This window comes from Myxocyprinus asiaticus, chromosome 17 (assembly GCF_019703515.2).
Source record: "Myxocyprinus asiaticus isolate MX2 ecotype Aquarium Trade chromosome 17, UBuf_Myxa_2, whole genome shotgun sequence".
Taxonomy (NCBI): Eukaryota; Metazoa; Chordata; class Actinopteri; order Cypriniformes; family Catostomidae; genus Myxocyprinus; species Myxocyprinus asiaticus.
Window position 1 is genome coordinate 36452957 of NC_059360.1, and position 25990 is coordinate 36478946.

A 25990-nucleotide genomic window follows, 5' to 3' on the forward strand; every position below is an offset into this window, starting at 1 on the left:
TTTCAGTTCTGCCCACAAATTTTCTGTCGGATTAAGGTTAGGGCTTTGTGAAGGCCACTCCAATACCTTGACTTTGTTGTCCTTAAGCCATTTTGACACAACTTTGGAGGTATGCTTGGGGTCATTGTCCATTTGGAAGACCCATTTGCGACCGAGCTTTAACTTCCTGGTTGATGTCTTGAGATGTTGCTTCAATATATCCACATAATTTTCATGATGCCAACTATTTTGTGAAGTGCACAAGTCCCTCCTGCAGCAAAGCACCCCCACAACATGATGCTGCCACCCCCATGCTTCACGGTTGGGATGGTGTTCTTCGGCTTGCAAGCCTCAAAATTTTTCCTCCAAACATAACAATAAGATCTTTGTCTCCATGTGCACTTGCAAACTGTAGTCTGGCTTTTTTATGGCTGTTTTGGAGCAGTGGCTTCTTCCTTGCTGAGCAGCCTTTCAGGTTATGTTGAGATAGGACTCGTTTTACTGTGGATATAGATATTTTTCTACCTTTTTTCTCTACCATCTTCACAAGGTCCTTTGCTGTTGTTCTGGGATTGATTTGCACTTTTCGCACCAAACTACGTTCATCTCTAGGAGACCGAATGCGTCATCTTCCTGAGCGGTATGATGGCTGCGTGTTCCAATGGTGTTTATACTTGTGTATTATTGTTTGTACAGATGAACTTGGTATCTTCAGGCATTTGGAAATTGCTCCCAAAGATGAACCAGAATTGTGGAGGTCCACAATTATATGTCTTGCCTGATTTCTTTTGATTTTCCCATGATGTCAAGCAAAGAGGCACTGAGTTTGAAGGTAGGCCTTAAAATGCATCCACAGGTACACCTCCAGTTGACTCCAGTTAGCCAGTTCGCCTATCAGAAGTTAACTGGCTAATTACCTAAAGGCTTGACATCATTTTCTGGAATTTTCCAAGCTGCTTAAGACACAGTTAACTTAGTGTATGTAAACTTCTGACCCACTGGAATTGTGATATAGTCAATTAAAAATGAAACAATCTGTCTGTTAACAATTGTTGGAAAAATTACTCATATCATGCACAAAGTAGATGTCCTAAATGACTTGCCAAAACTATAGTTTGCAAATATAAAATCTGTGGAGTGGTTAAAAAAACGTGTTTTAGTGACTTTATCCTAAGTGTATGTAAACTTCTGACTTCAACTGTATGTGTGTGTGTGTGTATATATATATATATATATATATATATATATATATATATATATATATATATAGGAAACCTTTGCAGGTGTTTTGAGTTGATTAGCTGATTGGCATGTCACCGTATTCTAATTTTGTGAGATAGTGAATTGGTGGGTTTTTGTTAAATGTGAGCCAAAATCATCACAATTAAAAGAACCAAAGACTTAAACTACTTCAGTCTGTGTGCACTGAATTTATTTAATACACGAGTTTCACAATTTGAGTTGAATTACTGAAATAAATGAACTTTTCCACGACATTCTAATTTATTGAGATGCACCTGTATATATTAGTTAATGCTTTGAGCATTGTAACGGAGCCAAATCGCCGTCATTTCAAAATAAGTGTACATTGGGTTCTTGTTTATATTTAAAACATTATGCACCAAATCTTTATTTTTTTTTCTAGTCATTATTGGGATTTTGATTGCACAATAAACTGCATTTGAGATTTTATTCATTTTGGACTCTTGTAGCTTCTATGTCTGTGATGTATTTTTGTATTTATAAATTATATAGTCTGTAATCTAAATTTGCCATTCAAACTCACACACAATGTCAGATTGATGATATCTTCATAATATTTACATTCTGAATTGTGATTGGTCTTTAGCACTTATCACCTTCCAAATACTGATATTTACTCAAGTAAATGCCAATCCTTTTTAACTTAAAAATTTTAAAAAATGCACCGCTCCTGCACGACACGCTGAAAAAACAGTGAAATGCGGTGCAATTGTCAAAAACATATGTCTTGTGCATGTTTACATTGAAAAACTATTTAAAAAACAGTGCTGATGGATGCAAAATAGGTTCATTGTTAATGGCCCTTTAAAAATGAGAAAAATGCCAGCAATTTATCAGAGTTGAGCCAACAAATTTGCAGGTTCACAATGCAGAATTTCATATTATTTTAAAAAGCTTTATTGGCAGCTTAATTGTCTGTTATGTCTTCTTTAATTATTCTTCTAAATAATAATAACTTGCTTCACATCTTGTTTGCAAAAAAGTCTCTCTTTTATAATCTCCAGGTCAGCAACTGTAATCTTTACCGCCTGGGCAAGAAAAAGGGCCTTCCTAGTCGAATGGTGGTGTCCATCTTCGATCCCCCTGTAAACTGGCTGCCTCCAGGCTACATTGTGAATCAGGACAAAAGTAGCACAGACAAGTGGGACTCAGATGAGGTATGACTCACAGAACGTCTCAGTTTGTTTACCCCATGGCTCAAGTCAAGCTAAACCCAGTATCAACATGCATCTTCATGCACAATTACAAGTCTGTTTACATGGCTCTGTGCCCTGAGCTGAGGAACAAACATTTTTGCAGCATTAGGTTGCAGCTGTTTCCTGTCATGGCCACTAGAAGGCAGGTTCATCCTTTCTGGGAGAACCATATTTGCAGAACAGAGGGCTGAATTTATACATTTATTTATTTGTTTTACATGGAAAAGATTAGACAAATAGTCCTTTCAGCATGGAGCTCCTTTGGTCTATGTTTATAACAAATTCCAAAATATCTTCCACAGTTCACTTGTCGTCACCAAGAAATTACTTTCAAACCTCTGAATACGAGAAATGGATGATGGAATTGTTTGCATCCCAACTAATTCTCAATTAAATATAACAATGGCAACCTAATAAACTGTTTAAGATTCAGAGAATGAACTTGAACTATTTGAATTTGTTTCAAAATTAAAAACTCTAGCTCTGTTTATATATGGATTCAAGAAGTATTAATTTAAAATGACTACCATATTTGCAGCACAACATAAATTAGATTGATGTCCCTGAAAATAGGCTCTGTGGCACTTTCAAAACATTCCTTTGTTTATTTGAGCATCCCGACAGAGCAATATTGGCTCAACAATGCTGTGAGTTTGTGGCAGGGCTTTCTGGTTTGCCTGACCGATGGCAGATGGGGAGAGTGTTTGGAAAACATATTTGACAACAGTCATTATTTTTGCAAATCTCTTTAGTCCCACTTTTACATGTTTCACCTTTAAAATTAAATTGCAATATTTATTATTAAGCACAAGTCACGATTTCCATCTGTGTTTTAGCATCAGAACTCAGTATGCTTTCTTGTTTCTACCATGAGTTTCATGGAGACCGTAGTCACTCTGTGTGGTTTGGGTTGTAAATGTGTGTTACGAGAGTACTAAATTTGCCTTGAGCTCAGTAATTTTAAGTGTCACTTCCCTGTATTATTACAGTATTAGGTGTCAGTGGTATTAACATTTTAATGAATATGCATCAGACATTTTCCCACATGGTTGAAATTATGGCATATTAATGATGAAAAAAAATATTTTTAGGATACATTTCACTTTTGAATCAAATTTTGGATGAGTCATTTACTTGGACTCTAATCCTTGGCACAGTTTGAGTTCTCCTGAGAAATTTAAAATCATTTTACATTGTAATCTTTGCAAATCTGTTGTAAATACTGAGCCTTGGCTTTACAGGGCCTTTGGACTCAAAGTTGCTTGTGAATGTGTGATAACATGATTTGTTTTGTTTGGTCTGTTTCTAAGCTTTAAAACATTGAGATCTGCTTTACTGTTAATATAGATTACGGAAATTAAAACAACTACTAATTGAAGCATTTTCGTTTACTTGAAAGTAAACACTTTACATAATTGGAATCACTGAAACTAAACTAAAATACATTTTTAATGACTCCAAAACTATCTAAAACATAATAAAAATGTCCTTGTAGTTTTGATACACAGTGTATAAAATGTAACCTTTACAACCTGCCTTCATTAAAGGGATAGTTCACACAAAAATGAAAATTCTCTAATCATTTACTCACCCTTAAGATGTGTATGACTTTCTTTATTCTGCTGAACACAAAAGAAGATTTTAGAAGAATATCTCAGCTCTGTAGGTCCAGATGACGCAAGTGAATGGTAGCCAGAACTTTGAAGATCCAAAAAGCATAAAAAGGCAGCTTAAAAGTAATCCATAAGACTCCAGTGGTTAAATCCATATCTTCAGAAGTGATATGATTGGTGTGGGCTAGAAACATATCTATATAAGTCATTTTCTACTATATATTTTCCTCCCTGCCCAGTAGTTTGCAAAATACACAAAGAATGTGAATTGCCAAAAATAAAAGGTGAAAGTAAAAGTGGATATTTATAGTAAAAAAGGACTTCAATATTTATCTGTTTCTCACACACCTATCATATCGCTTCTGAAGACATGGGTTTAACCACTGAAGTCATATGGATTGCTTTTATGCTGCCTTTATATGCTTTTTGGAGCTTCAAAGTTCTGGCCACCATTTAGTGGACCTACAAAGCTCAGATATTCTTCTAAAAATCTTTGGGTTCTGAAGAATAAAGAAAGTCACACACATCTGGGCTGGCATGAGGATGAGTAAATCAAGAGAGAATTTTGATTTTTTGGGGAACTGTCCCTTTAAGCATAAAAATGACACTAGATAGTGATAGGGGCAGCACTTTTATATTAAAACTAAATAAAAATAAAAAGCTAAACTGAAACTAGAAAACTGAAAAAAGCTAAAACCTACATTCATAGAGTTAAATTAAACTTGAGTGTACAAATTAAAAAATAAAATGGAAATAAACTAACTTTTAAAAGTTTTTTTTTTTTTTTTTTTTTTAATAACCCAGATCTGCTTTTGTTTCTAAGAATAAAGATTTGCCCAATGGAAAAGCCAGTGATGATGAAGATGATGAAGAAGAAGATGATGATGATGATGATGATGATGATGAGGGAGAGGATGTGAAAGGCGAGCCATCTAAGGATGAGGTGAATGTTGATGATGAGCTGGAATACGACTCTGATCACATCAGGTTCATCGATAACATGCTGATCGGCTCCGGCGCCTTCGGGAAGAAGATTTCCCTCCAGCTGGCGGAGCCCGGATATGAATGGAAAGCACCCAAAAAACCCCACAATGTCCCCTTTCTCCCAGACGGTGGTGGTGACGAGTTTGACTACAGTTCCTGGGATGCCATGTGCTACCTGGACCCCAGCAAAGTAGGTGAGGAGGATGACTTTGTGGTGGGTTTCTGGAACCCTTCAGAGGAAAACTGTGGCACAGATATTGGGAAGCAGTCCATCTCCTACGACCTCCACACCGAACAGTGTATCGCAGATAAGAGCATAGCCGACTGCGTGGAGGCCCTGCTTGGATGCTACCTTACCAGCTGCGGGGAGAGAGCGGCCCAAATGTTCCTGTGCTCCCTTGGCCTGAAGGTGCTACCAGTGGAGAAGCAGAGTTCTTTGGGGTCAACTGAGTTGCAGTACGGCTGGCTGAAGATCCCCCCACGCTGCATGTTCGACCACCCAGATGCTGAATGGACGCTTAACCACCTCATATCCGGCTTCGAGAATTTTGAGAAGAAGATCAGCTACACATTTAAAAACAAGGCATATCTTCTGCAGGCATTTACCCATGCCTCGTATCATTACAACACCATCACAGGTCCGTGGGTTTCATTTTTACTTTATTTGACTTTCTTTATTATTTTAACCACTGAAATATAGGGATGGAAATCGTAAGGAATTGGAACGATTCTGGTTCCAAATTTCGCATATAATGCAACCAAATTTTGTGCTATGCTACTAAAAATTTAAATTTACAGATTTCACTTGCCAGTGATTGATTAGTATAGTGACAAAGAAGTTAGCATTGAGATCCTTGCACTGCATTTTGAGAGTAAAAATTAGATTTGACAAAGACGAGAGCCACACAATCCATTTGTCTTTGAATAATGTCTCTTTTAATACTTCTGATCAAAAGCAACAACAAAAAAGAAACCTGTCATTCTGATCACACATTGCACGGATACAGAAAAGAAGCAGTGCAACTCCACTCTCATTAATATGTGCTACCAAAACACTTCTGTGTGATGCTGGCTGAACTGCTGCTATTCTTAAAGAGACAGTACCGTTTCAACACTTATTCTATATATCAATGTAAATACTTATAAATAGTATAAATTATGCTAGTAAACAGTAAACATATAACAAAATTTACGTATACATGCAATTTAATAGACTATATGCAATTTCTAGACATCATATTTATTGATGAATGCATGGAATTTTTACATTTTTAAAAGGCTAAAATGAGACCGAAATGATGAAAAACTAATGATAAAATAAAATTTGTAATATAAATATTTTCGTAATGTACCAAATTAGAAGGTCCATTGTGTAATTAACAGCATTAGCTGTAAGAGAATTTCTTTCCTAAGTAAGTTACATACTGAATTATACCCATATGAATTGGAATGAAATTGAATCGAGAGCTTGTGAAAAGTGATATTTATCAACACCCAGCCCTACTTTTGAGGAACTAATGCAACATCCACATGAATAATATGTTTTAGTTTGAAAACGCATTGATTTTGCTACGTTTACGCCTCTCATCCATAGTGAAATGGCATTTTAAACACTCTCTAGTACTGCATACTTTGGGAAAACAATAACGTTAGGTAACTGAAAACAGAGTTTTCAAATTAAAATGTATTACTGTGGATGTGGCCCAAAACGATACTATTTTGGATAACCTATTTAAATGTTGTTGTTTTATTCCTGGTATTAAAGTACTATTTCTTACAGCAAAACTCCAAACTATGCAGTTTGTGAGTCGTTAGATTGATTTTAATTAACTGAGTATATCACACATGCCACTAAATAATAGGGCTGGGTATTGATACAGATTTCCCGATTCAATTCCCATTCACAATCTTTCAATTCGATATCGATTAATGTGGGTATATTTGAGTTATAATGTCCCTTTTACTTATATCTGAAAGAAATTCTTTCCCAGCTAATGCTGTAAATTATACATATAAACAAGATACATTTAGAAAATATAAATTTCACTAATTTTATATACAGTTGTGCTCAAAAGTTTGCATTCCATGGCAGAAATTGTGAAATTTTGGCATTGATTTTGAAAATATGACTGATCGTGCAAAAAAACTGTCTTTTATTTAAGGATAGTGATCATATGAAGCCATTTATTATCACATTGTTGTTTGGCTCCTTTTTAAATCATAATGGTAACCGAAATCACCCAAATGGCCCTGATCAAAAGTTTACATACTCTTGAATGTTTGGCCTTGTTACAGACACACAAGGTGACACACACAGGTTTAAATGGCAATTAAAGGTTAATTTCCCACACCTGTGGCTTTTTAATTGCAATTAGTGTCTGTGTATAAATAGTCAATGAGTTTGTTAGCTCTCACGTGGATGCACTGAGCAGGCTAGATACTGAGCCATGGGGAGCAGAAAAGAACTGTCAAAAGACCTGTGTAACAAGGTAATGGAACTTTATAAAGATGGAAAAGGATATAAAAAGATATCCAAAGCCTTGAAAATGCCAGTCAGTACTGTTCAGTCACTTATTAAGAAGCGGAAAATTTGGGGCTCTCTTGATACCAAGCCAAGGTCAGGTAGACCAAGAAAGATTTCAGCCACAACTGCCAGAAGAATTGTTAGGGATACAAAGAAAACCCACAGGTAACCTCAGGAGAAATACAGGCTGCTCTGGAAAAAGACGGTGTGGTTGTTTCAAGGAGCAAAATACGACGATACTTGAACAAAAATTAGCTGCATGGTCGAGTTGCCAGAAAGAAGCCAATGCCACAAAAAAAGCCCGGTTACAATATGCCCAACAACACCTTGACACGCCTCACAGCTTCTGGCACACTGTAATTTGGAGTGACGAGACCAAAATAGAGCTTTATGGTCACAACCATAAGCGCTATGTTTGGAGAGGGGTCAACAAGTATTGTGCTCATTGAAACAACCACACCGTCTTTTTCCAGATCAGCCTGTATTTATCCTGAGGTTACCTGTGGGTTTTTCTTTGTATCCCGAACAATTCATCTGGCAGTTGTGGCTGAAATCTTTCTTGGTCTACCTGACCTTGGCTTGGTATCAAGAGATCCCCGAATTTTTCGCTTCTTAATAAGTGATTGAACAGTTTACCACATGCATTTCTTTAAATATTTATCCCCTTTTCTCCCCAATTTGGAATGCCCAAATCCCACTACTTAGTAGGTCCTCGTGGTGGCGCGGTTGCCTCAATCCGGGTGGCGGAGTACAAGTCTCAGTTGCCTCCACTTCTGAGACAGTCAATCCATGCATCTTATCACTTGGCTCGTTGTGCGTGACACCGCGGAGACTCATGCTACTCTCCGCGATCCACGCACAACTTACAACACACCCCATTGTGAGCGAGAACCACTAATCGTGACCACGAGGAGGTTACCTCATGTGACTCTACCCTCCCTTGCAACCGGGCCAATTTGGTTGCTTAGGAGGCCTGGCTGGAGTCACTTAGCACACCCTGAATTCGAACTCACGGCTCCAGGGGTGGTAGTCAGCGTCTTTACTCGCTGAGCTACCCAGGCCCCCCTACCGGTACTGCCTCTTAAGAAAACAAGAATTTCTGTAAAGAGTGTCTGTAAATGATCGCATGTTAACGAGAGAGACTCCAATGGCTTTATCTCATCCACGCTATGCGTGATTAGAATTAAATGTTTCTTTTTTGTTGTTTTTGATCAATTGACTGTATAGAACAAAACAGGTATTAAAAGAGAGGTATCATTATTCAATGACAAATGGGTTGCGTGGATGTTGTTTTTGGACACGCATTACACTGAACAACTTTTATGCCGGATTCACAAATACTCGTGAGCGAGGCCTGAGCAACGTGTCGCGTTTGGGCTTTCACATGGGCCGCATCTCTCTTCTAGGTTCCCACAGCAATGGCGGGCAGTCATTTGCACTTGTTTATCAGCATACTTGGTTGTGATTGGTTAATATATCAAAGCCCCTTTCAAGGCAAGTCAGTCAACTCTGCGGTCATTTTTGGAATGCTCTCGGGCAGGCTGGGCAGCTTTTTCTTTGTAAACAAGCGGCATTAAAAGTACAGCTCCTATCTACTTGAATGGGGAAAGACTGAAATTTCCAAAAACGGTTGGTCTTGATTACGGTCAAAGAACATATTTAAAGTCAGTAGTAAAATCTTACAACAGTAGTATTATAAATTGTGCTGCTTTACGCTAAAAAGTGCTTTTTTTTTTTTTCTGGCTGGATTAACAAATACGCATTCGTGTTCTTTAGTTGATTGATGGGTGATTTCTTTATGTAAAAGGTGATTTTACCTATAAGGCGGGTGTTCCAATTTCTCCCAGTCATTTTAATACCAGTGGTCCGTCTCTTCTAAACTGTCTCTGTATATATACAATGTGGGCAAAAGTCCTGCAGTTTATTTATTTATTCTTTTAGTTATTTTGTTTTTGCTTGTATGCAGACCTATTTGTTGTAGTGTATATTAGGTTCGGTTTAAATATTGTTTATTTGCTTTTGCGTCTTTTCTATAATCTCCTGATTATTTAAGTTTTCTGCTACACCCTGAGTTCAGCGTGAGCCACACGGCAAAAATAGGCTCGTCGCCGAAACTATTCGCTCACTGCCGCGTCTGGGACACTTCTGGGACGCGTCACCTCAGTACTCACGCTTGCAATGTGAAGAGTCTAACCTGTTAACGTCGGCGCCAAAATGAAAACGCGCTGCTCATGCCTCCCTCACGCCCCGCTCATGGAGGATATGTGAAACCACCATTACTCTCAACACAAAGTGTTGGATCTTGCAAAGTAAGGATCTTGCTGCTGAATATTATCCACCAGAATATTACACCATTACTGGTGAGTGAAATCTGAACATTTACCAGCCAGTTGCCAATAATATAACTTTTTAGTCGCATAGCGAAATTTGGTTGCAAATGGAAGTGATTTCCTCTCATTGTAGTAGAGGGTTGCGCATAGACTAAAAGATCAATCTTGGGATTTTAGATATCGAGATCGTTCAAATGAAGATCATAATACATCGGAAAATCTATATTTTACCCACCCCTACTAAATAATCTTTGAAATGTGTTGTTATATAAATGTTCTCACATTTAAATCTTTTCTTGTCCCATTTTGAACCTCGTCAGATTGTTATCAGCGGTTGGAGTTCCTTGGTGATGCAATTTTAGACTACCTCATAACAAAGCACCTTTATGAAGATCCGCGGCAGCACTCCCCAGGTGTGTTGACCGACCTGCGCTCCGCACTTGTCAACAACACCATATTTGCTTCCCTGGCTGTCAAGTACGATTACCACAAGTACTTCAAAGCAGTCTCGCCCGAACTGTTCCACGTGATCGACGATTTTGTGCAATTTCAGCTGGAGAAGAACGAAATGCAAGGAATGGATTCCGAGGTGAGTTATCATCCCGACATTATCTGTTAAAGATATTAGGCCTCGCAAATGATCAAATCCTCTAAGGTTTAATTTGTGCCATTGTCAGCATAGCTGTATAATATTTCATGAAGATTAAGTACCATGACATCCTATTATTGGCAGTCAACGTGAATCTGGTATGTGTTTGTATTTGTTTTCGGTTTTTGGATTGTGAAAATGCAGTTGGATTTAATTTATTTTGAAATGGTTATTTTGGCTCCAAATGCAGTCTTGTTTGACTGGAAAGCATTTTAGGCCTTAGGGACAAAACTGGATACCGAAAGAGGAAAGACAAATTGAATAAAATAAGTAATGTTCCTCTTAATTACATAGCTGGGTAATGTTGTCCCCAATATTTAATGGATAGGTCTTTTGTTAAGTCTAATACTAAAAGTAATTGACTGCAGTTCATTTTTTAGAGGAAATACCATCATTGAACAACATAGCAATTCTGTCAGTGCACGTTTTAAATTATGAACGCAGCTATTATATTTATTTATTTTTCTCTGTAAAGCATTTTCAGCTGTCTGTTGTCTGTGAATAGTTTTGGGATGAGATTTTGACATGGATAAGCACAGTTTTCTGTCCATAGAGAAAACACTTATTTCCAATATATGGGAAAGGAAAAAGAAACTGGAATTGTTTTTACTTTCTTTCAGCTTCGCCGATCGGAGGAAGATGAGGAGAAAGAGGAAGACATTGAGGTCCCCAAAGCAATGGGAGACATCTTTGAATCACTCGCTGGTGCAATTTACATGGATAGCGGGATGTCACTTGAGACAGTTTGGCAAGTGTATTATCCAATGATGAGGCCGCTCATAGGTAAGGGCCAAAGACATACAGAAGAGTAAATCAGTTCTGCATTTCTATTCCGTCTGATTGTCTCCCAGCTCATGTGGCGAGGACCATAAGTTCAGTCATTTTTAAACATTCTGGCATTTTTATGCACGATGAAATGTGAGATTGAAATGTTCCACTTTTACATCTCATTTTCTAGAAAAATTCTCTGCTAATGTTCCTCGTTCCCCGGTGCGTGAACTCCTGGAGATGGAGCCAGAGACGGCGAAGTTCAGGTGGGAACATAATTTCCTCTTTTACAGGTTACATAAACCATCCTCTTAGCATGCGTTTCTGCAAAATACAAGCATAGAAGTGGTAGTTTGAATGTAGAGAAGTGTGAAAGTTGTGTACACCCTAAAAGTTACGATATTACTGTGGTTCATAGCAAGTATGAGACGATTTTAAAAATGTTAATCCTGACTTTTATTTTCAAGCCCCTACAATCTCTACCCCATAGGCAATATAAAACTGTAATGTGAGTAAGGTTCGATTGATAGCAAAATTTTGCCTTTGGTGTGATACCAGCCTCTGGTAACTCAATATGGAAAACTAAATCGATACATTAGGCAGCAAATAAACAAGCCTTGAGCAACTGATGAAATGAAACAATGGCTGTTCATTTATTCTGTGTAAATAATTTGCCATTTAATCAAAAAATAAATACTGCATTAACGCATTCAGTGTTGGGTGAGGAAAGAAAATAAAATGTTGTAAATAATAAAAATAATGAAAACCAAAAAATAGTTTTTAGATCAGCAATTCTCTTGGATGACACATTGCGGAATATTTGCGCATAAAGACACCAGACATAGGTAGATTTAGTGGGGGAACGGAGTTCCTGGAGTGAATTTCCAACTGGCTAAATTGAGGGGAATTTTCTCCACTAAATAGCCTACAAAAACTTCGCGGGTTCCGCAAATAAATGCGTGGGAACTTCTGCATCTGTGGTTGTTCAGTGTTGACTACGTGAGTGGCCAGAACACATTCACGCAACAGATTGACAGATGCACACTGGAATCCACAGGCAACCGATCCACACATGCACGCAACAGATCCACCCGCGCCACAAGTCCACGCACCAGAAGAATGCACAAATATACGGGTTTCTTTGCTCACAATACCATCCACATGTTTAAACGTGTATGTGTAATTTAATGCACAAATAAATGCTTAGCCCTTTGTATTCGTATTCTTCTTCGAGAATGTCTGTTCTGCAGTCTTGAAACACACACAAGCGCAATGCTGGGGGGCGTGGTTTAGCATGGCTGACAGCAAATGCCCATTCATTAAAATTAAGGGAAATATCCAGTAGATTTGGCTATTTTACAAAAAAGAAAAAAATGTGATCAGTATGTTCAGTCTCGACCAAGAATTTTCATTTCTCAAGTGTAATGTTGTAATAGATGACAGAGATATAATTGCTATAATCTGAAATAAGTGTTTTGTGTTTTTATTTATAATAAAATTAAATTTTTGTCCATGATGGCAAAGCTCCATTTTCAGCTGCCATTATTCCAGTCTACTAAGAATATAATGTCACATAATCCTTAAGAAATTATTTAATATGTTAACTTAGTAGTAAAGTAACATTTCTTTTTATTAGAACGATTAAAATGGTTGTGCTACTTAATGAAGTGTGGAAATCGCAATATAGTGTCTTTTTCCAGCTGAGGTTTTGAGTACACTTGTATTTTACACTTGCAAGTCAAATTTCAGTTTTATGAATCACCAAAAAGAAACCTATTTCTCCTCAGATTCATCAATCTATTTTTCTTTTGAGAGATAAAGGCTATTCCATGCACTTCTGTTTTGAAAGAATAAAATAAACTTGATCTAACCAGGACAGAGAAGTGGACAACCCAGATGCACAACAACAAAAATACAAGTACATCAGAGTCTCTAATTTGAGAAACGGACTCCTCACAGGTCCTAAACTAGCAGCTTTAATTAACAAGATATGCTGAACACTTGCATTGCTGCAAGTAGAGGATTCTTGGATGAACAAAGTTTGAAGAAAAGTCAACTGTAACATTATAAATGCCTTGAATTTTTCAAGTATTTTCAATCAATTTAATGCATCCTTGGTGAACAAAGCCCCCCAACTAGAGTTCCCCCAGTGAATCTCGGCCATTTCCCCCAGTGAGTATATTTACATGCCATAAAATCAGTGGTCATGCTGTAATTAAAAGTTAGGCAAAATTGTCTGCCATTTTCCAGTGGACTTTTTTAATAGTAGGATCAAATGGGCAGATTCAGTTCATATTAAGCTTTAATGGCAAAAGAAACTTAAGTGTACATTGTCAATGCATTATAAGACACTAAACATACAGACATAAAACAAATCGAATGCTGAAGTTAAATATGCAGAAGTTTAAAATCTCAAAACTATTATTTTCTCTGGCTGCCATTCTGGCTGTCTCTATCGTTCACACGCTGGGTCTCTATTGCGCAGTTTTGTTTTTTGACACTGCTTCAGATGACAGGGAGTGAGTGTTTTGGGGCGATGCGAAGAGATACTGCAGCTTGCCCGTATCTCTCCCAAACATGGTTCACCGCTTGCGGGTTAAGTCTCAAAGCTCCGTACAGTAAATCTGCTCTCATGTTTATTATGCCCTGGAAATGCGTCATGCGAAAGGAATAAGTGTGCATTGCTCCACACAATCAGTTTCTGTGCTAGGATGTGCAGTGGAGTCCAAAGTGTACCTCTTGAAAATGTATTTATGCCAATTCTAGCCACTGGAAGTGTGGAAAAGCATTAGTAAAGTTTCAGAAAGTGAAAAAAAAAAAAAGGATACTGCATTAATTGTAAAAAAATGTACGTGTTAAACAGTCAATTATTAATCGCAAAAAATAATGCCTTAAATTTACCAGCCCTTGTTAAACATATTTAATTAAACTATGTGTCAATGCATTAACTTCTACACTTCGCATCTGACTAAAGAGCTGAATAGCAATACGTTGTTTTCTCGATCAGGTACTGAAATTTGCTAAAATATGATATCGTACCACGGCACTTTTCATGCCGGTATACCATGCAACCCTAAATGTGCGATGAAATATTCTCATTGCAACGTGTTGTAGTTTGTTTGTTGTATCAAAAAGGCACTGCCATTTTATTGTCACATATTTAATTAGCCAGCCATATCTTGTATTGCTCCCAACAGCCCTGCGGAGAGAACCTATGATGGAAAAGTACGGGTTACAGTGGAAGTGGTGGGCAAAGGCAAGTTCAAAGGTGTGGGCCGCAGCTACCGGATAGCCAAGTCAGCGGCCGCCCGCAGAGCTCTGCGCAGTCTCAAAGCCAATCAACCTCAGGTCCAAAACAACTGATCTTCAGACAGCAGAACCCCTCTCAACACCACATGAAGAATCCTCGCAGACTGCGTTCTCACCGGGGTTGTCAAATTCAATAAATTAACCACGTCAAAAGATTCAAGTATAATCCACAGAGGGATCATTTTTCATTTTATCCTTTCGTGCGCAAACACAATCTTTCTTTTTCTCCCCAGCTTTGTTTGATCACGAGTGCTTTTTTATGTATTGCAAGTGTTAAGAAAAAGGTCAGGTATTTTTCCCTCTTTTTATTAACATTAATAAATGATAAATGCTTTGCTTTGTGGTAGTGATTAAGAAGCTAAATCTTATAGGTAGTATTAGAATGTACATATTTAAACTCCAATGTATCAAACAAATAAGAGAAAAAACTAATTTAAAAAAACACAAAATTCCTCAGTCTGTGCACTAGTGCCAGTTTTGCGGTGGTTTTTAAACGCTTTGACAAAAAGGGCACACAAAGATGGTGTTGGAATAAGACAAGTGATTTTCTCTATCTTGAGATGCTATTCTCAATCATAATTGCACTTATTTCTTTAGGGTCTGTTTTTATTTCGTGTCGTGAACATTTTGTCAGTTTTGTCAACACCAAAATCATTTAGATCTATATTGTACCGAAAGAGAAAAGCCCTCACATTTTTAAAATGTATAGGAATTTGACATTCCCGATTACTGTAATCAACGTAGTTGTAAACGGCACTTGAGGAAGCATGTTTATGTAGCTATCTGTTATCTAAGCTAACTGGATGGGTTGTATAGACGCCATAGAGCTACATTCATACAATCTGCATTATATAGAAAATGCAATAGTAAATGTTTATGACATACATTGATACTTGGGTTTCAGTAATGTCTTTTTGATACCGATATTGATGATATTTAGTTGACAGTCTTTATGAACATTAGATGTCCCTATAGACTGACTGACTTAGTTTTGATATAATGACACAAAGGAAAAAAGGACATATCACCTGGGAAAATATGCTGCAGATTTTATATTTAAAAAAGGAAAGAGAAAAATAGGATTGGATAATAAGACACAAAGCACCTTTACGTACCGTCTTTAAGACAAACAGATATTTTCGCTAAATGACTTCACTTGCATCAATTACCAAAGTCGATACTGATGCAACATTGTGAGGTTGCACCTATTAAACAGATAGTTCACCAAAGAAGGAAAATTCTGTTGTCATTTTCTAACCCTCATGTTGGGTGAGTAAATGTCACAATTAAAATTTTTGGGTGAACTATCCATTTAAGTCAATCCCTCAACATTTTCAAATTTTTCGTGGTAACCAACCTTTATTTTAGCATAAATGTGTTGTAGCCTTTTGTCTAACGTAAATGTTTTCATATTAATAGGCATTCTTCACTTGAATACCTCAGTTAATTGCATGCATTTTTTTTTTTTTTTTTTTTTTTTTTGGTGCTATGTTTAAGCTTGAATTTCTCATCTTTTGCACTGTAACTGTATTACCTCTTAATTTTACTTTTTTGAAATCTGTTGGGTTGGTTATTCTGTTTGGTCAGCAGTCAAGCTCTACAAATTTGAAATTGCTTCCCCGTTTATATATTTTTTTTATTTTTATGCTTGAAGGGGAAAAGCTGAGAAAATGGTTCTCCGCACATAAGCTTGATGCCTCTCTGAGCTTGGATTTTCTTTCAATTGTGCATCCGATCAGAAGGGTTACTTAACGCTTGAGAAAATCGATAGATTGCACTCTGATATGGTCAGCGTTTCTGTCTTATAAGCCATGCATCTCGCCTTTTGACTTCCCTCTTTCTGTAGTCTTACTAGGTTGCCAAATGTAATGACTTTTTTGTAACATTCAGTCAATTATTTAGTAGTATGTTGACGAAAATGTGGGCACTCTTATCCATGTTTACCCTAGGAACAAGGGTGTGAAATTTTTGTGCAAACAATTTTTATTTCATTTGGACATCTTGAAGGCTACAAATTTTTCCCTCTCCTTGTCTGTATCTCCTTTACTTAATTCAGTTATTATGTTATGGACAAACTATTCCTGAAGTTACATAATCCCAGGCATTGCTACCTCAGAAGACCCCTGCGAATAGTTTGACATTATCATAAAACCAATGGTTTGTGGTTATGCCTTTTTACAATTATAAAGGCATAGTATTGTGTATGTTCATCAGCACCTTACAGGGGGATAAATATGTCTATATACAAATATATATATATATATATATATATATATATATATATATATATATATATATACACTCACGACTATTTGCACTAGAAAACGTTCCCACTGACATTGAATTTGCATCTTTTTAATAGAGTGTGCTCTAAAATGGTGCCTTTCTACCATGAAACATTAATGTAACATCTAGACACTTGATTCAGTGGAATCACAACCTTTGCTACTGTAGCATTTCTTTGCTTTATGGATACTTCGTAGGCGATTTTGTTTTCAATTTGTTGGTTCGATTTAGCCAAGATTTCATGAAAGTTTGAAGCTGTAATCAAAGTATGACACTGCCCCATCTTGACAGTGAGTGCAATCTCATTCCGTTTTAGCAAGAGTTGAGTTACCCTATTTACATTATCTCAGTCGTAACCCCAGAGTTGATTGTGTGCAGTGAGTATCGAAAGTCATTGGATAGGAATGGGTTTCCATATTCCCTTTGTGCATCAGGGTCAGTGCGTGCCGGCTGTGCGATATGACACTGTAACCCTCAACCCTCAGAGTATTGCAACATTTTTTTTTTCTTGTGTGTTTGTTCATTTTTTTATTTTATTTTTTCAGCTTGTTACCATGTTTTTCCAAGCCTCTCAAAGGCAGACACTTTTTTCACATTTCTTTCTTTATTGTAAGCTTTGTTTTCACTTGGATTTGTTTTTTGTCAACTTTCAGAGAATGTGAACTCACACATATGCTGCCACCACATGGATACAGATTCATTTTTTTTTAACAAAACAAAATGGACTTTTCACAACAAATAATGAATCATTTATGCCAGTGCTAGACCCACAGAACAGATATCAAGCTAAGTGATATCCAAGTAAAAAGAAAAAGCATTGGGAGTGTAAACATAAAGTGGTCCTCCATCGTATCATATACTGCAGATTGTTTTCCTTCATGGTGGTGAATAATGTTTTCATATTCGTTTTTTTTTTTTTTTTTTTTTTTTTTTAACATGTAGCACAAATAAGCATTGCACTCGGGCGCCATACTTTACCTCATGTCAGAACGGGAAAAAAATTCAGAACATGTATATATGATGCTGTAACGTTTAAAAGAATAATTTGTGGTTTTGGCCTTGCTGCTGTTTGCATTGCTGGTATTCTACCAATGTATTTAAAAGATCAGAGAGATACAATGTGCCTGCAGGATATCAACAGAGAAAATACACTGTAGAAAAGTAGTTTTGAATCTCTACAATCTGGGGCTAAATATGTGTCCTATGTGTATATTCATGTCCTGCCTTAATGTAATTCTTTGAATATGGATTTGTAATGTAACCTTAGTTCTTTGACTGGCATGATTTTCAAATATGTTTGGGACAGCACTGTCCCTCACCCAACACCCCCTTCCGGCCCATATTAGTTAGATTATCAGTCCAATTGTAATAGTGCATGTCGGTGAAGACCCCTTCTCCCCCACCCGTGTTTTCTTTTTAGACTAAAACTGTGTACAGATCTGATTAAATCAGCCCTACATTTATCGGACAGGGCTTTATTTCATAGCAAAGTGTCATACTTTTTTTTTTTTTTTTTTTTTTAAGAAAAAGAAATGTCCTGATAAAAGTCATATGCACTAGCAGCAGCAAGATGTTCAAACAGAATATAGCAGGAATGGTATGTGTGGTTTCTGAGAATGTTGTGACCACCAGAGCACCATAGAGCACTAACAAAATGGGGAAGACAGTTTTTATGATTTTATATGGGGAATTAAGGGCCACAAACGGCAGCGGAATCTGTATTTTTAAGGGACATGTGTATTTAAGTGACTTTCTCATTCATACTGTATCTGTGCTGCAGTGGTTTGCATTCTGCACCTTATGGATCACAAAAACCTTTAAAAATTCTGTATTAAACATCCCCATTTAAAGTAATTGTAGCCGAATATATCTACAATAAAGTTATGGTATGGTCATTCATATGTCTGTGGTATGGTCTTTAATGGGTGTTTTAAAAAAGTCTGTCTTTTGCTACTGTAATCTATATGTGTTACCAGACCCTTGAAGGAGAAAGGATGTATTACGTTGTTTTATGAACTGCATGACTGTGGCTGCTAATACTCTGTGAAAAGCCGGTCAGAGGCCACAGTGTAAGTGTTGGCTTTGCAGTGCAAGTGTGCACTGATTACCTCAGTATTTTCCTAACCCAAGGAGCGCTCTTGCCTCCCGTTTACGAGTGCTCTGAGTCTGTTCGGTTTTAGATGGACTCAGCAACCATGACGATGTTTTAATCACATTTGCACAGAGCCTTATGTAACAGATGAAGTAGGTATGAACAGTGTTTGCAAGTATAATTTTTCACTCTCTCTGGGCTTTTTTTATGGCCTTGTGTATCCAATTCGGTGCTTACACAGTTTGAATAGCCGCAGTGATGTTTGCCAAGTAGGGGTGAAAAAAATTGGAGTGCTCACTCTTGGTAGGTGAGAAATGACCTCACATCAGCTGTGCAAGCAGTGAAGTACATTTTCTGATATTCTCTGGCCATAATGTCACAGTCTAATTAATTAAATTTAAACTATAAATTGACTCTTAGTGTCATATTTGTTGATTTGGACAGTGTTAATTACCATACTCCTTGTGTGATGCTCCAGTGTTCCTCCGATGTACCTAATAAGGCCTCATAAACATGGTCTTTAGTCTGGTCTCAAAACATAGTCTTGCCCCACATCTGAATATACGTTCTTCCCAACTATATAGTATGCCAAAAGCAGTGCATCAATCTACAACTACATCTGGCAAGATCATATGCATCCATTAGACACTTTACTATCCATTTATGCCACAGGAGCTGAGAAGGTATATTCCAAATTTGAATGCTGAATTAAAAAAAAAAAAAAGCGGAGAACCATCTGTCGGATAGTTTTTTCCAAATGTAAGCATAATATACATTAAGAATTTTTTTTATTTGTGGTTAAATTGTACTTGTGAACAAAACCAAAGTAGATTATTTCCATGTTGTTATTACATCATACTTTCGGGTTATGTGACAGTGCCCATGTTCTCCTACGAAGTATGTCCAGAATATATTTATACTGCTCACCTGCTACCTAAAGAACATAGTTTATTAATTGATAAGTATAATCCTCATCAAATGCAGTATGCTAATTCGGATGCAGCTTTGGTCTAGATCTGGATCTCAGCTTTTGCTCTCAGTTAAGACCACTTGCTATTTTGAACATATTGAAGGACATAATCCATAAAGGACTATTCAAATGTACCACAGTCGCCAAAAGGTTGATGGTAAACACTAGAAAATGAAAATGCAATGTCTTGTTGAAGTACAATAATAACATAATTAGCTGTGTTTCCACTATCGGGCCAGTGCGAGCCAGGGCTATCAACTGGTCATCCAGGGCCAGTAGTCTTGGACTATGAGACCACAATCGATCTACATTCCCAACATCAGGCCAAATAGCTCTGCAGCATTGCCCTAAATCCCACCCTTAATACTGGGCCCTGGTGCCATCGTCACACCCCACCCATTTCACAAGCAAGAGGGAAGCTCAAGCTGAGGTATCAGACTCTGGAGACTAACTAGCCCTCAAAATGAACATGGTGGAGACTGAAGCTGCCACTGGTTGAAAGTGAGACCTGACTCAAGTATAGGTCTCTGGAACAATTATGGGTGTTTTCCAATCTGTGGGCGTTTTCAAACTGGGATGGGCATTTCTAAACTATCCAATGAAAGTTGGGAATCTCAAAGTAGTAAACAGTGGGTGTTTCCAAAACAGGATGGGTGTTTCTAAACTATCCAATGAAAGTACAGAATCTCAATGGTTTGAAAACACCCACTGATTGGGAAAAGCCCACTTTTGTTCTGCAGAGACATAAGTCTTACCTGACTTGGCAAAACCCCGCCTCAATCTTCAGTTGGCCTTCTTTCGCCCAAGGGTAATCGGTGGGCAAAATGCACTTGACGTTGGACCAGAGGAATCCCCGATGAGGCATGATGAAGCCCCGGAAGTGACAGTGGGAACACAACTTGCCCTGGCACGCGGTATTACGCCTTCATTTGGGCCCGATAGTTGAAACGCGGAAATGAGTATCTGGCAACCGTTCAAAGAGTCGAAGCATGTTTAGCCCAAGATGGACCACTTGAATTAAAATGAATGGGAGAAATTGAAACACCCAATATGGTGGATGTAGAAAAGGAATTCCCCCTTGAAGGTGAAAAAGCCAATCACTTTTTTAAATATAAAGACATCGCCTGTCAGTCAACTCTAGAATGCGCATTAGCTGGACCAGCCTGAAATTGCATTAAAGCACAATCTATGATACCATTGTTGTCAGATTTAACTGCTGATTTGATATATGTTCTATGATCAATCTTGACCCACCAGTTTGGTGATTTCAGTCTTTTCCCATTCAAGTAGATAGAAGCTGTACTTTTATCTTTGTTTGTGTTCCACAGAAGGAAGGAAGTCATACCAGTTTGGGATGGCATAAGGGTAAGTAAATGTTTGAAAAAGGCTGTTTTTGCATTTCTTTTTGGTACTACAAATGCAGAGATTACACACTTCACCTTTTAAATGGAAAACTTGGTTCTTAAGGCTTGGACACATTCACCCTTGCACAGTAAATTTTGCAGGTGTGGTCAGATAAGAATTGCTAGTGAAACCTGCATGTGAAGGACCACCCACACTGAGGTCACTGCCAAGCAACTTGCTGTTGGTCAACACTGCAAATTTGCATGTCAGTGTTTACCAAACTTAAACCCCACGTAAAATTCACTTAGGAAAATGACTTTGCCACCGGAAGTCCATCAGGCATAATTCCTGAGCGCACGGATTCCCATTGAGATGACTGTATTTTGATTGTGGAATTTGTCAGTGCAAGGGTGAATGTGACTAAGCCTTTAGGCTGACAGGTCTTGGAGGGTCTTGTCTTTACCTGGTCTTAAAGGTATATTCCGGGTTCAATACAAGTTAAGCTCAATCGATAGCATATGTGGCACAATGTTGATTTTTCTTTTTAAAAAAAAAGAAAGGTTACAGTGAGGCACTTACAATGGAAGTGAATGGGGGAAATTTTTGAAGGGTTTAAAGGCAGAAATGTAAAGCTTATAATTTTATAAAAGAACTCACATTAATTATTCTGTTAAAACGAATGTATTATTTGAGCTGTAAATTTGTTTAAATAGTCATTTCAGGGTTTACAGCATTGCGTCATCATGGGAACTAAGTTGTCAAATTGGATATCGTCACACAGGAAAGATTACTAAACGATTTTATCACACTAAGGTCATGTTAACATGCATATTGTTTACATCTTGGGGCTATACTTTTGAAACCGTGAGTATTTTAATGTTTACGGATTGACAACTATTCACTTGCATTGTAAGTGCCTCAATGAGACCAATATTTGTACTTTTTTTAAAGAAAAGTCAAAAATTTTTTGTGGTAATCAGCATTATCATTGTTCATTGATCTTTGCTTGTATTGACTGCTCTGTATCTTTTTGCAGTACAAAAATGTTACCATAGCATACCCCAATTGTACTCCAAACGGATTGCATGGGATTCTTCATCAAAATGTAGATAAAAGAGCAAAATAAATATCTATAGCTGTTGAAAAGACATGCATATGCTTTTCTGGTTAATATATGTAGGTGGAATGCAAACAGCGGCCGGTCCGCTGGGCTGGGATCAGGCATGGTTGATATGGTGAGTGTGGGAATGAGCAGCTAATGGTGACTTATTACCTGTGTTGACATTGTGCAGGCTTGCGCCATGTCATTTGAGCCATTTATTCTCCGAGCTATAAAAACAAAGAGATGACGAATAAATATGCAGAGGGGGCTCATTGTTTTCCGCTTGCTCGGTTGCCAAAACTTTTTACTGACCTTTTGAGCTCAGGTCCCAAACCAGTGCTAAACCGTCTGTCACTCAGCGCACGCGCTTACACAAGTTGCCCTTTCGACCTTAGCATCTAGTTTTTTTCTCTTTCAAGTAGAGGCGACAATCAAAATTGTGCATATCAGGCTTTTGCGCTGTATACCCCTTCATCCTCGTGCAGTCATTTGTTTTCCTCTTTTTGCACAGTCTTTCTATATATTCCCCTTCACATGAGGATTACAGTACATTGGAGTCAGCCCTTTACAATGCACAGAACTAGAATGGGTTATTAATGCACAGGTTTACTGATTGCCCTTCAGCCTCAGAACAGGCCTGCGCTTCCTCATGTGTAATTAGATCCAGCTCCGTGCACCCTGTCTTAAGGGCAGACTGAGGAATAACCCCAGCATCAGGAGAGATAAGGATTGCACATGCTTGTATAGGCCCGAATCAGCAATCACATTTAGCATCACTCTATTAGTCAAATCTCTTTTTCTCTTTTGGTTTGTGGTTCTGTCAATGGTGTGGCATGTCTGCAGTTGACAAATGCTCTTTCTAGGAATAGCATGAGGCCTGAGTGGAATGAAGTTGCTTTGCATCATCAGTTCGAGGGTGTTTTCACACTTTGTTCGTTCCAGGGATCTGACAATGGTTTTCACAAATTATGGCCCATATGTGAACACATACAGTGACCCCAAAACTATTTGGACACATAAGCCACTCTTAAAAATGAATCTTTGCATATAACCAAATATCAAAGCGGCATCTGCACACAAATGATGCTAGGCTTTTTTTTTTTTTTTTAGCAAACTTTGCTTTTCTTAGCCTTGTTTGCGATTACTTTTAACTAAATGATCCCTAGGACTTTTTTTTTATTTTATTTTTTTTATATTTTGTTAATGTATGAAGCCAGTTCACACAAGTTCACACAGGTGTCCTAGCAGAATAACCACAGTTCATCATATTAACTATGGATATGTTCCATTAAATTTGAAAACCGGAAAGTGTCCAAATGCATTTGATGGAAAAACTATTTCTCGGTTAAAAAAAAAGAAAAAAAAAAAAAGAAAAGGGCATTCTTTAGGTATATGCACTATGCAGGTAAGCAGTACATTCCTGGACATACTTCATCTGGGAACTTGGGCATTGTGCTGTAACCTGAATATATGACATAATACATTTTTTTTATTTTTTTTATAATTTACTTAGATTTTGTTAAACGAGTACAATTTAACCCAAGGAACAACTTTCTTGGCATATATAGCACTTACAGTTGAAATTAGCCACCTGACTTGTTCTCAACTGTTTTTTTTTTTTTTGTTTTTTTTAATTCAGCCCTTTGAATATGGTGTCTCCTCAGCTTCCATAACATTATGGGTAAAGTGTATAGTAGACATAAAGTGTATAGTAAAGTGTCCAGCAGACATGCACTTCAGAATCTCGCCAGATGTAGTAGGTCATTCTAATGCTTCTTGCGTACTCCGTTCTCAAATACTGAGTATTCGGACACCCTGCTCCATTGGCATACTGTTTTTGGCATACTATATATGAGAAGTATGCATATTTTGATGCATTCAGAGTCTTAATTTTGAAAAGTATATCTACTTGTTCTTTTAGGAGCGGATCTTTAAGTGTCTAGAACATAGGTTACATTTCATATATATTTCCAAATAAATTGTTTCTAAACTACACTCTTAGAAGAAAAGGTTCCATAAAGAACCCAAAAGGGTTCTATCGCTCACTTCATTTTTGGAACCCCAAAAAGGTTCTATATAGGACCCTAAAGGGTTCTTTGAGCCAGATGGAAAGGTTGTATATAGAACATTTTAGGGGTTCCTAACATGGAATCTTAACATTTTGTTTTTGTTTAGTTTCCCATATTTTCTAGGCGAAAATAAATGTACATTATAACATACAGTAAACTGTCATCAGAATTACTAAAGAGATTTTAGTGATTCAAGTGTTATATCAAAGCCCCTTGCACACTTGAAAAGTTGTGATTCAAGTTTGAAATTACTAACTTCCTGGCGGAGAGTATTGCAGGCTTGGACGAAACAGTTTTGTCGACTTTTATTCTTTGTGCTTGCTAAAATAAATGTGTAAGTCATAAATGACAAGGAGATAGGTCAATATAAATAAAAATAACAAAATTAATCACCAAATTAATTTATTTCTCTCACTAATAATATCGCCCTCTCAGGCTTTCAGCTCAACCGACTTTCCTTGAAATTTGAAATCGGATGCTTGCGCATTTTGATTGCTCGCGCGAGTTGCGCATCTGCGCCTTAAATGCGCCTTTGCGCTATGTAGATAGGACAAAAAATAACCAGCGCTACACGCTCAAGTTGTTTGCTGTTTATGATAAACACAATTTTATGCATCTGTTGTTGAATTATGAGTTAAGAATAGACTGTACCGTAGACTATATTGATACTGAGATAAACCTGTCCTTTTTAAAGACAACTGTAATTTATCCTTTTTTAATTAAATCCAAAGATGAAGTAAGTTTTATTTTTCTGCAGTGTGAAATGCAAATCCAAACGTAATGTAGTGTATTGTCCAAAACTATTTATAAATAAAACTTTTAAAAATGTAAATTATATATACACATACATACATTAGCAATTGTCAGTCTAAAGAACGCTTTTGTGTAAAAAGGGTTATTTTTTTGTAAATCTTTGTAAATAGAACCTTTTTGGCGAAAAGGGTTATTTGGTGCTGAGTAAAGAACCCTAGGGTTCTATATAGATCCCCAAATAACCTTTTTTTTCTAAGAGTGTACAATGCTAAATGCAGAATAAGTGCATCAAATCAACATTAAAGGAACTGCATGTAAAAATTAGTACTAAGGCAAAATGTTTAGAGGCATACAAATGTACTAGTCAAATGCACTCTTCATCCAAATGTACTTCATTAGTGGAGTAAACAGCCCCCATTACCACCTTATGGATGTGTGTGTGGTACATCTGAAAGGTCTGGCTCGTGAGGGATTAACTCCTGGGGGCTCAGGTGTTAATGGGGTGTCAGAATAAACATACACTTAATCCTCACTATCTTTTTACTTGTACATAGGAAGTCGGTTGTTAGTGGGCTAGAACTATTGTCTCCCTATTTAGGATGAATTGGCTCATGCTAATTGTCTCATCTCATTATGCATGGAGAGATTTGTAAAAGGTTTAGAATGGGAGAATCCCCAGCACTCTGTTAATGGTGTTACAGCCTGTATTTGGTTTGGGGACATCATGGATGTGTAATGCAAGGGGGAAAATGCATTTAT

The 25990-nt window shown here is 37.3% G+C and overlaps 1 protein-coding gene across 5 annotated transcripts in view; it reads left to right on the top strand.

The window, feature by feature from the left end:
* Positions 1 to 18800, top strand: part of LOC127454774 (endoribonuclease Dicer-like) — a 69799-nt gene extending 50999 nt beyond the window's left edge. For all 5 annotated transcript variants that reach the window (XM_051722176.1, XM_051722175.1, XM_051722180.1 and 2 more), the window contains 6 exons: positions 2247 to 2399; positions 4875 to 5673; positions 10210 to 10478; positions 11159 to 11321; positions 11497 to 11572; positions 14504 to 18800. In XM_051722176.1, the coding sequence (XP_051578136.1) occupies positions 2247 to 2399; positions 4875 to 5673; positions 10210 to 10478; positions 11159 to 11321; positions 11497 to 11572; positions 14504 to 14669 (1626 nt within the window). In that variant the 3' untranslated portion in view covers positions 14670 to 18800. The remainder of the gene's footprint in view (positions 1 to 2246; positions 2400 to 4874; positions 5674 to 10209; positions 10479 to 11158; positions 11322 to 11496; positions 11573 to 14503) is intronic.
* The last annotated feature ends 7190 nt before the right edge of the window (positions 18801 to 25990 follow it).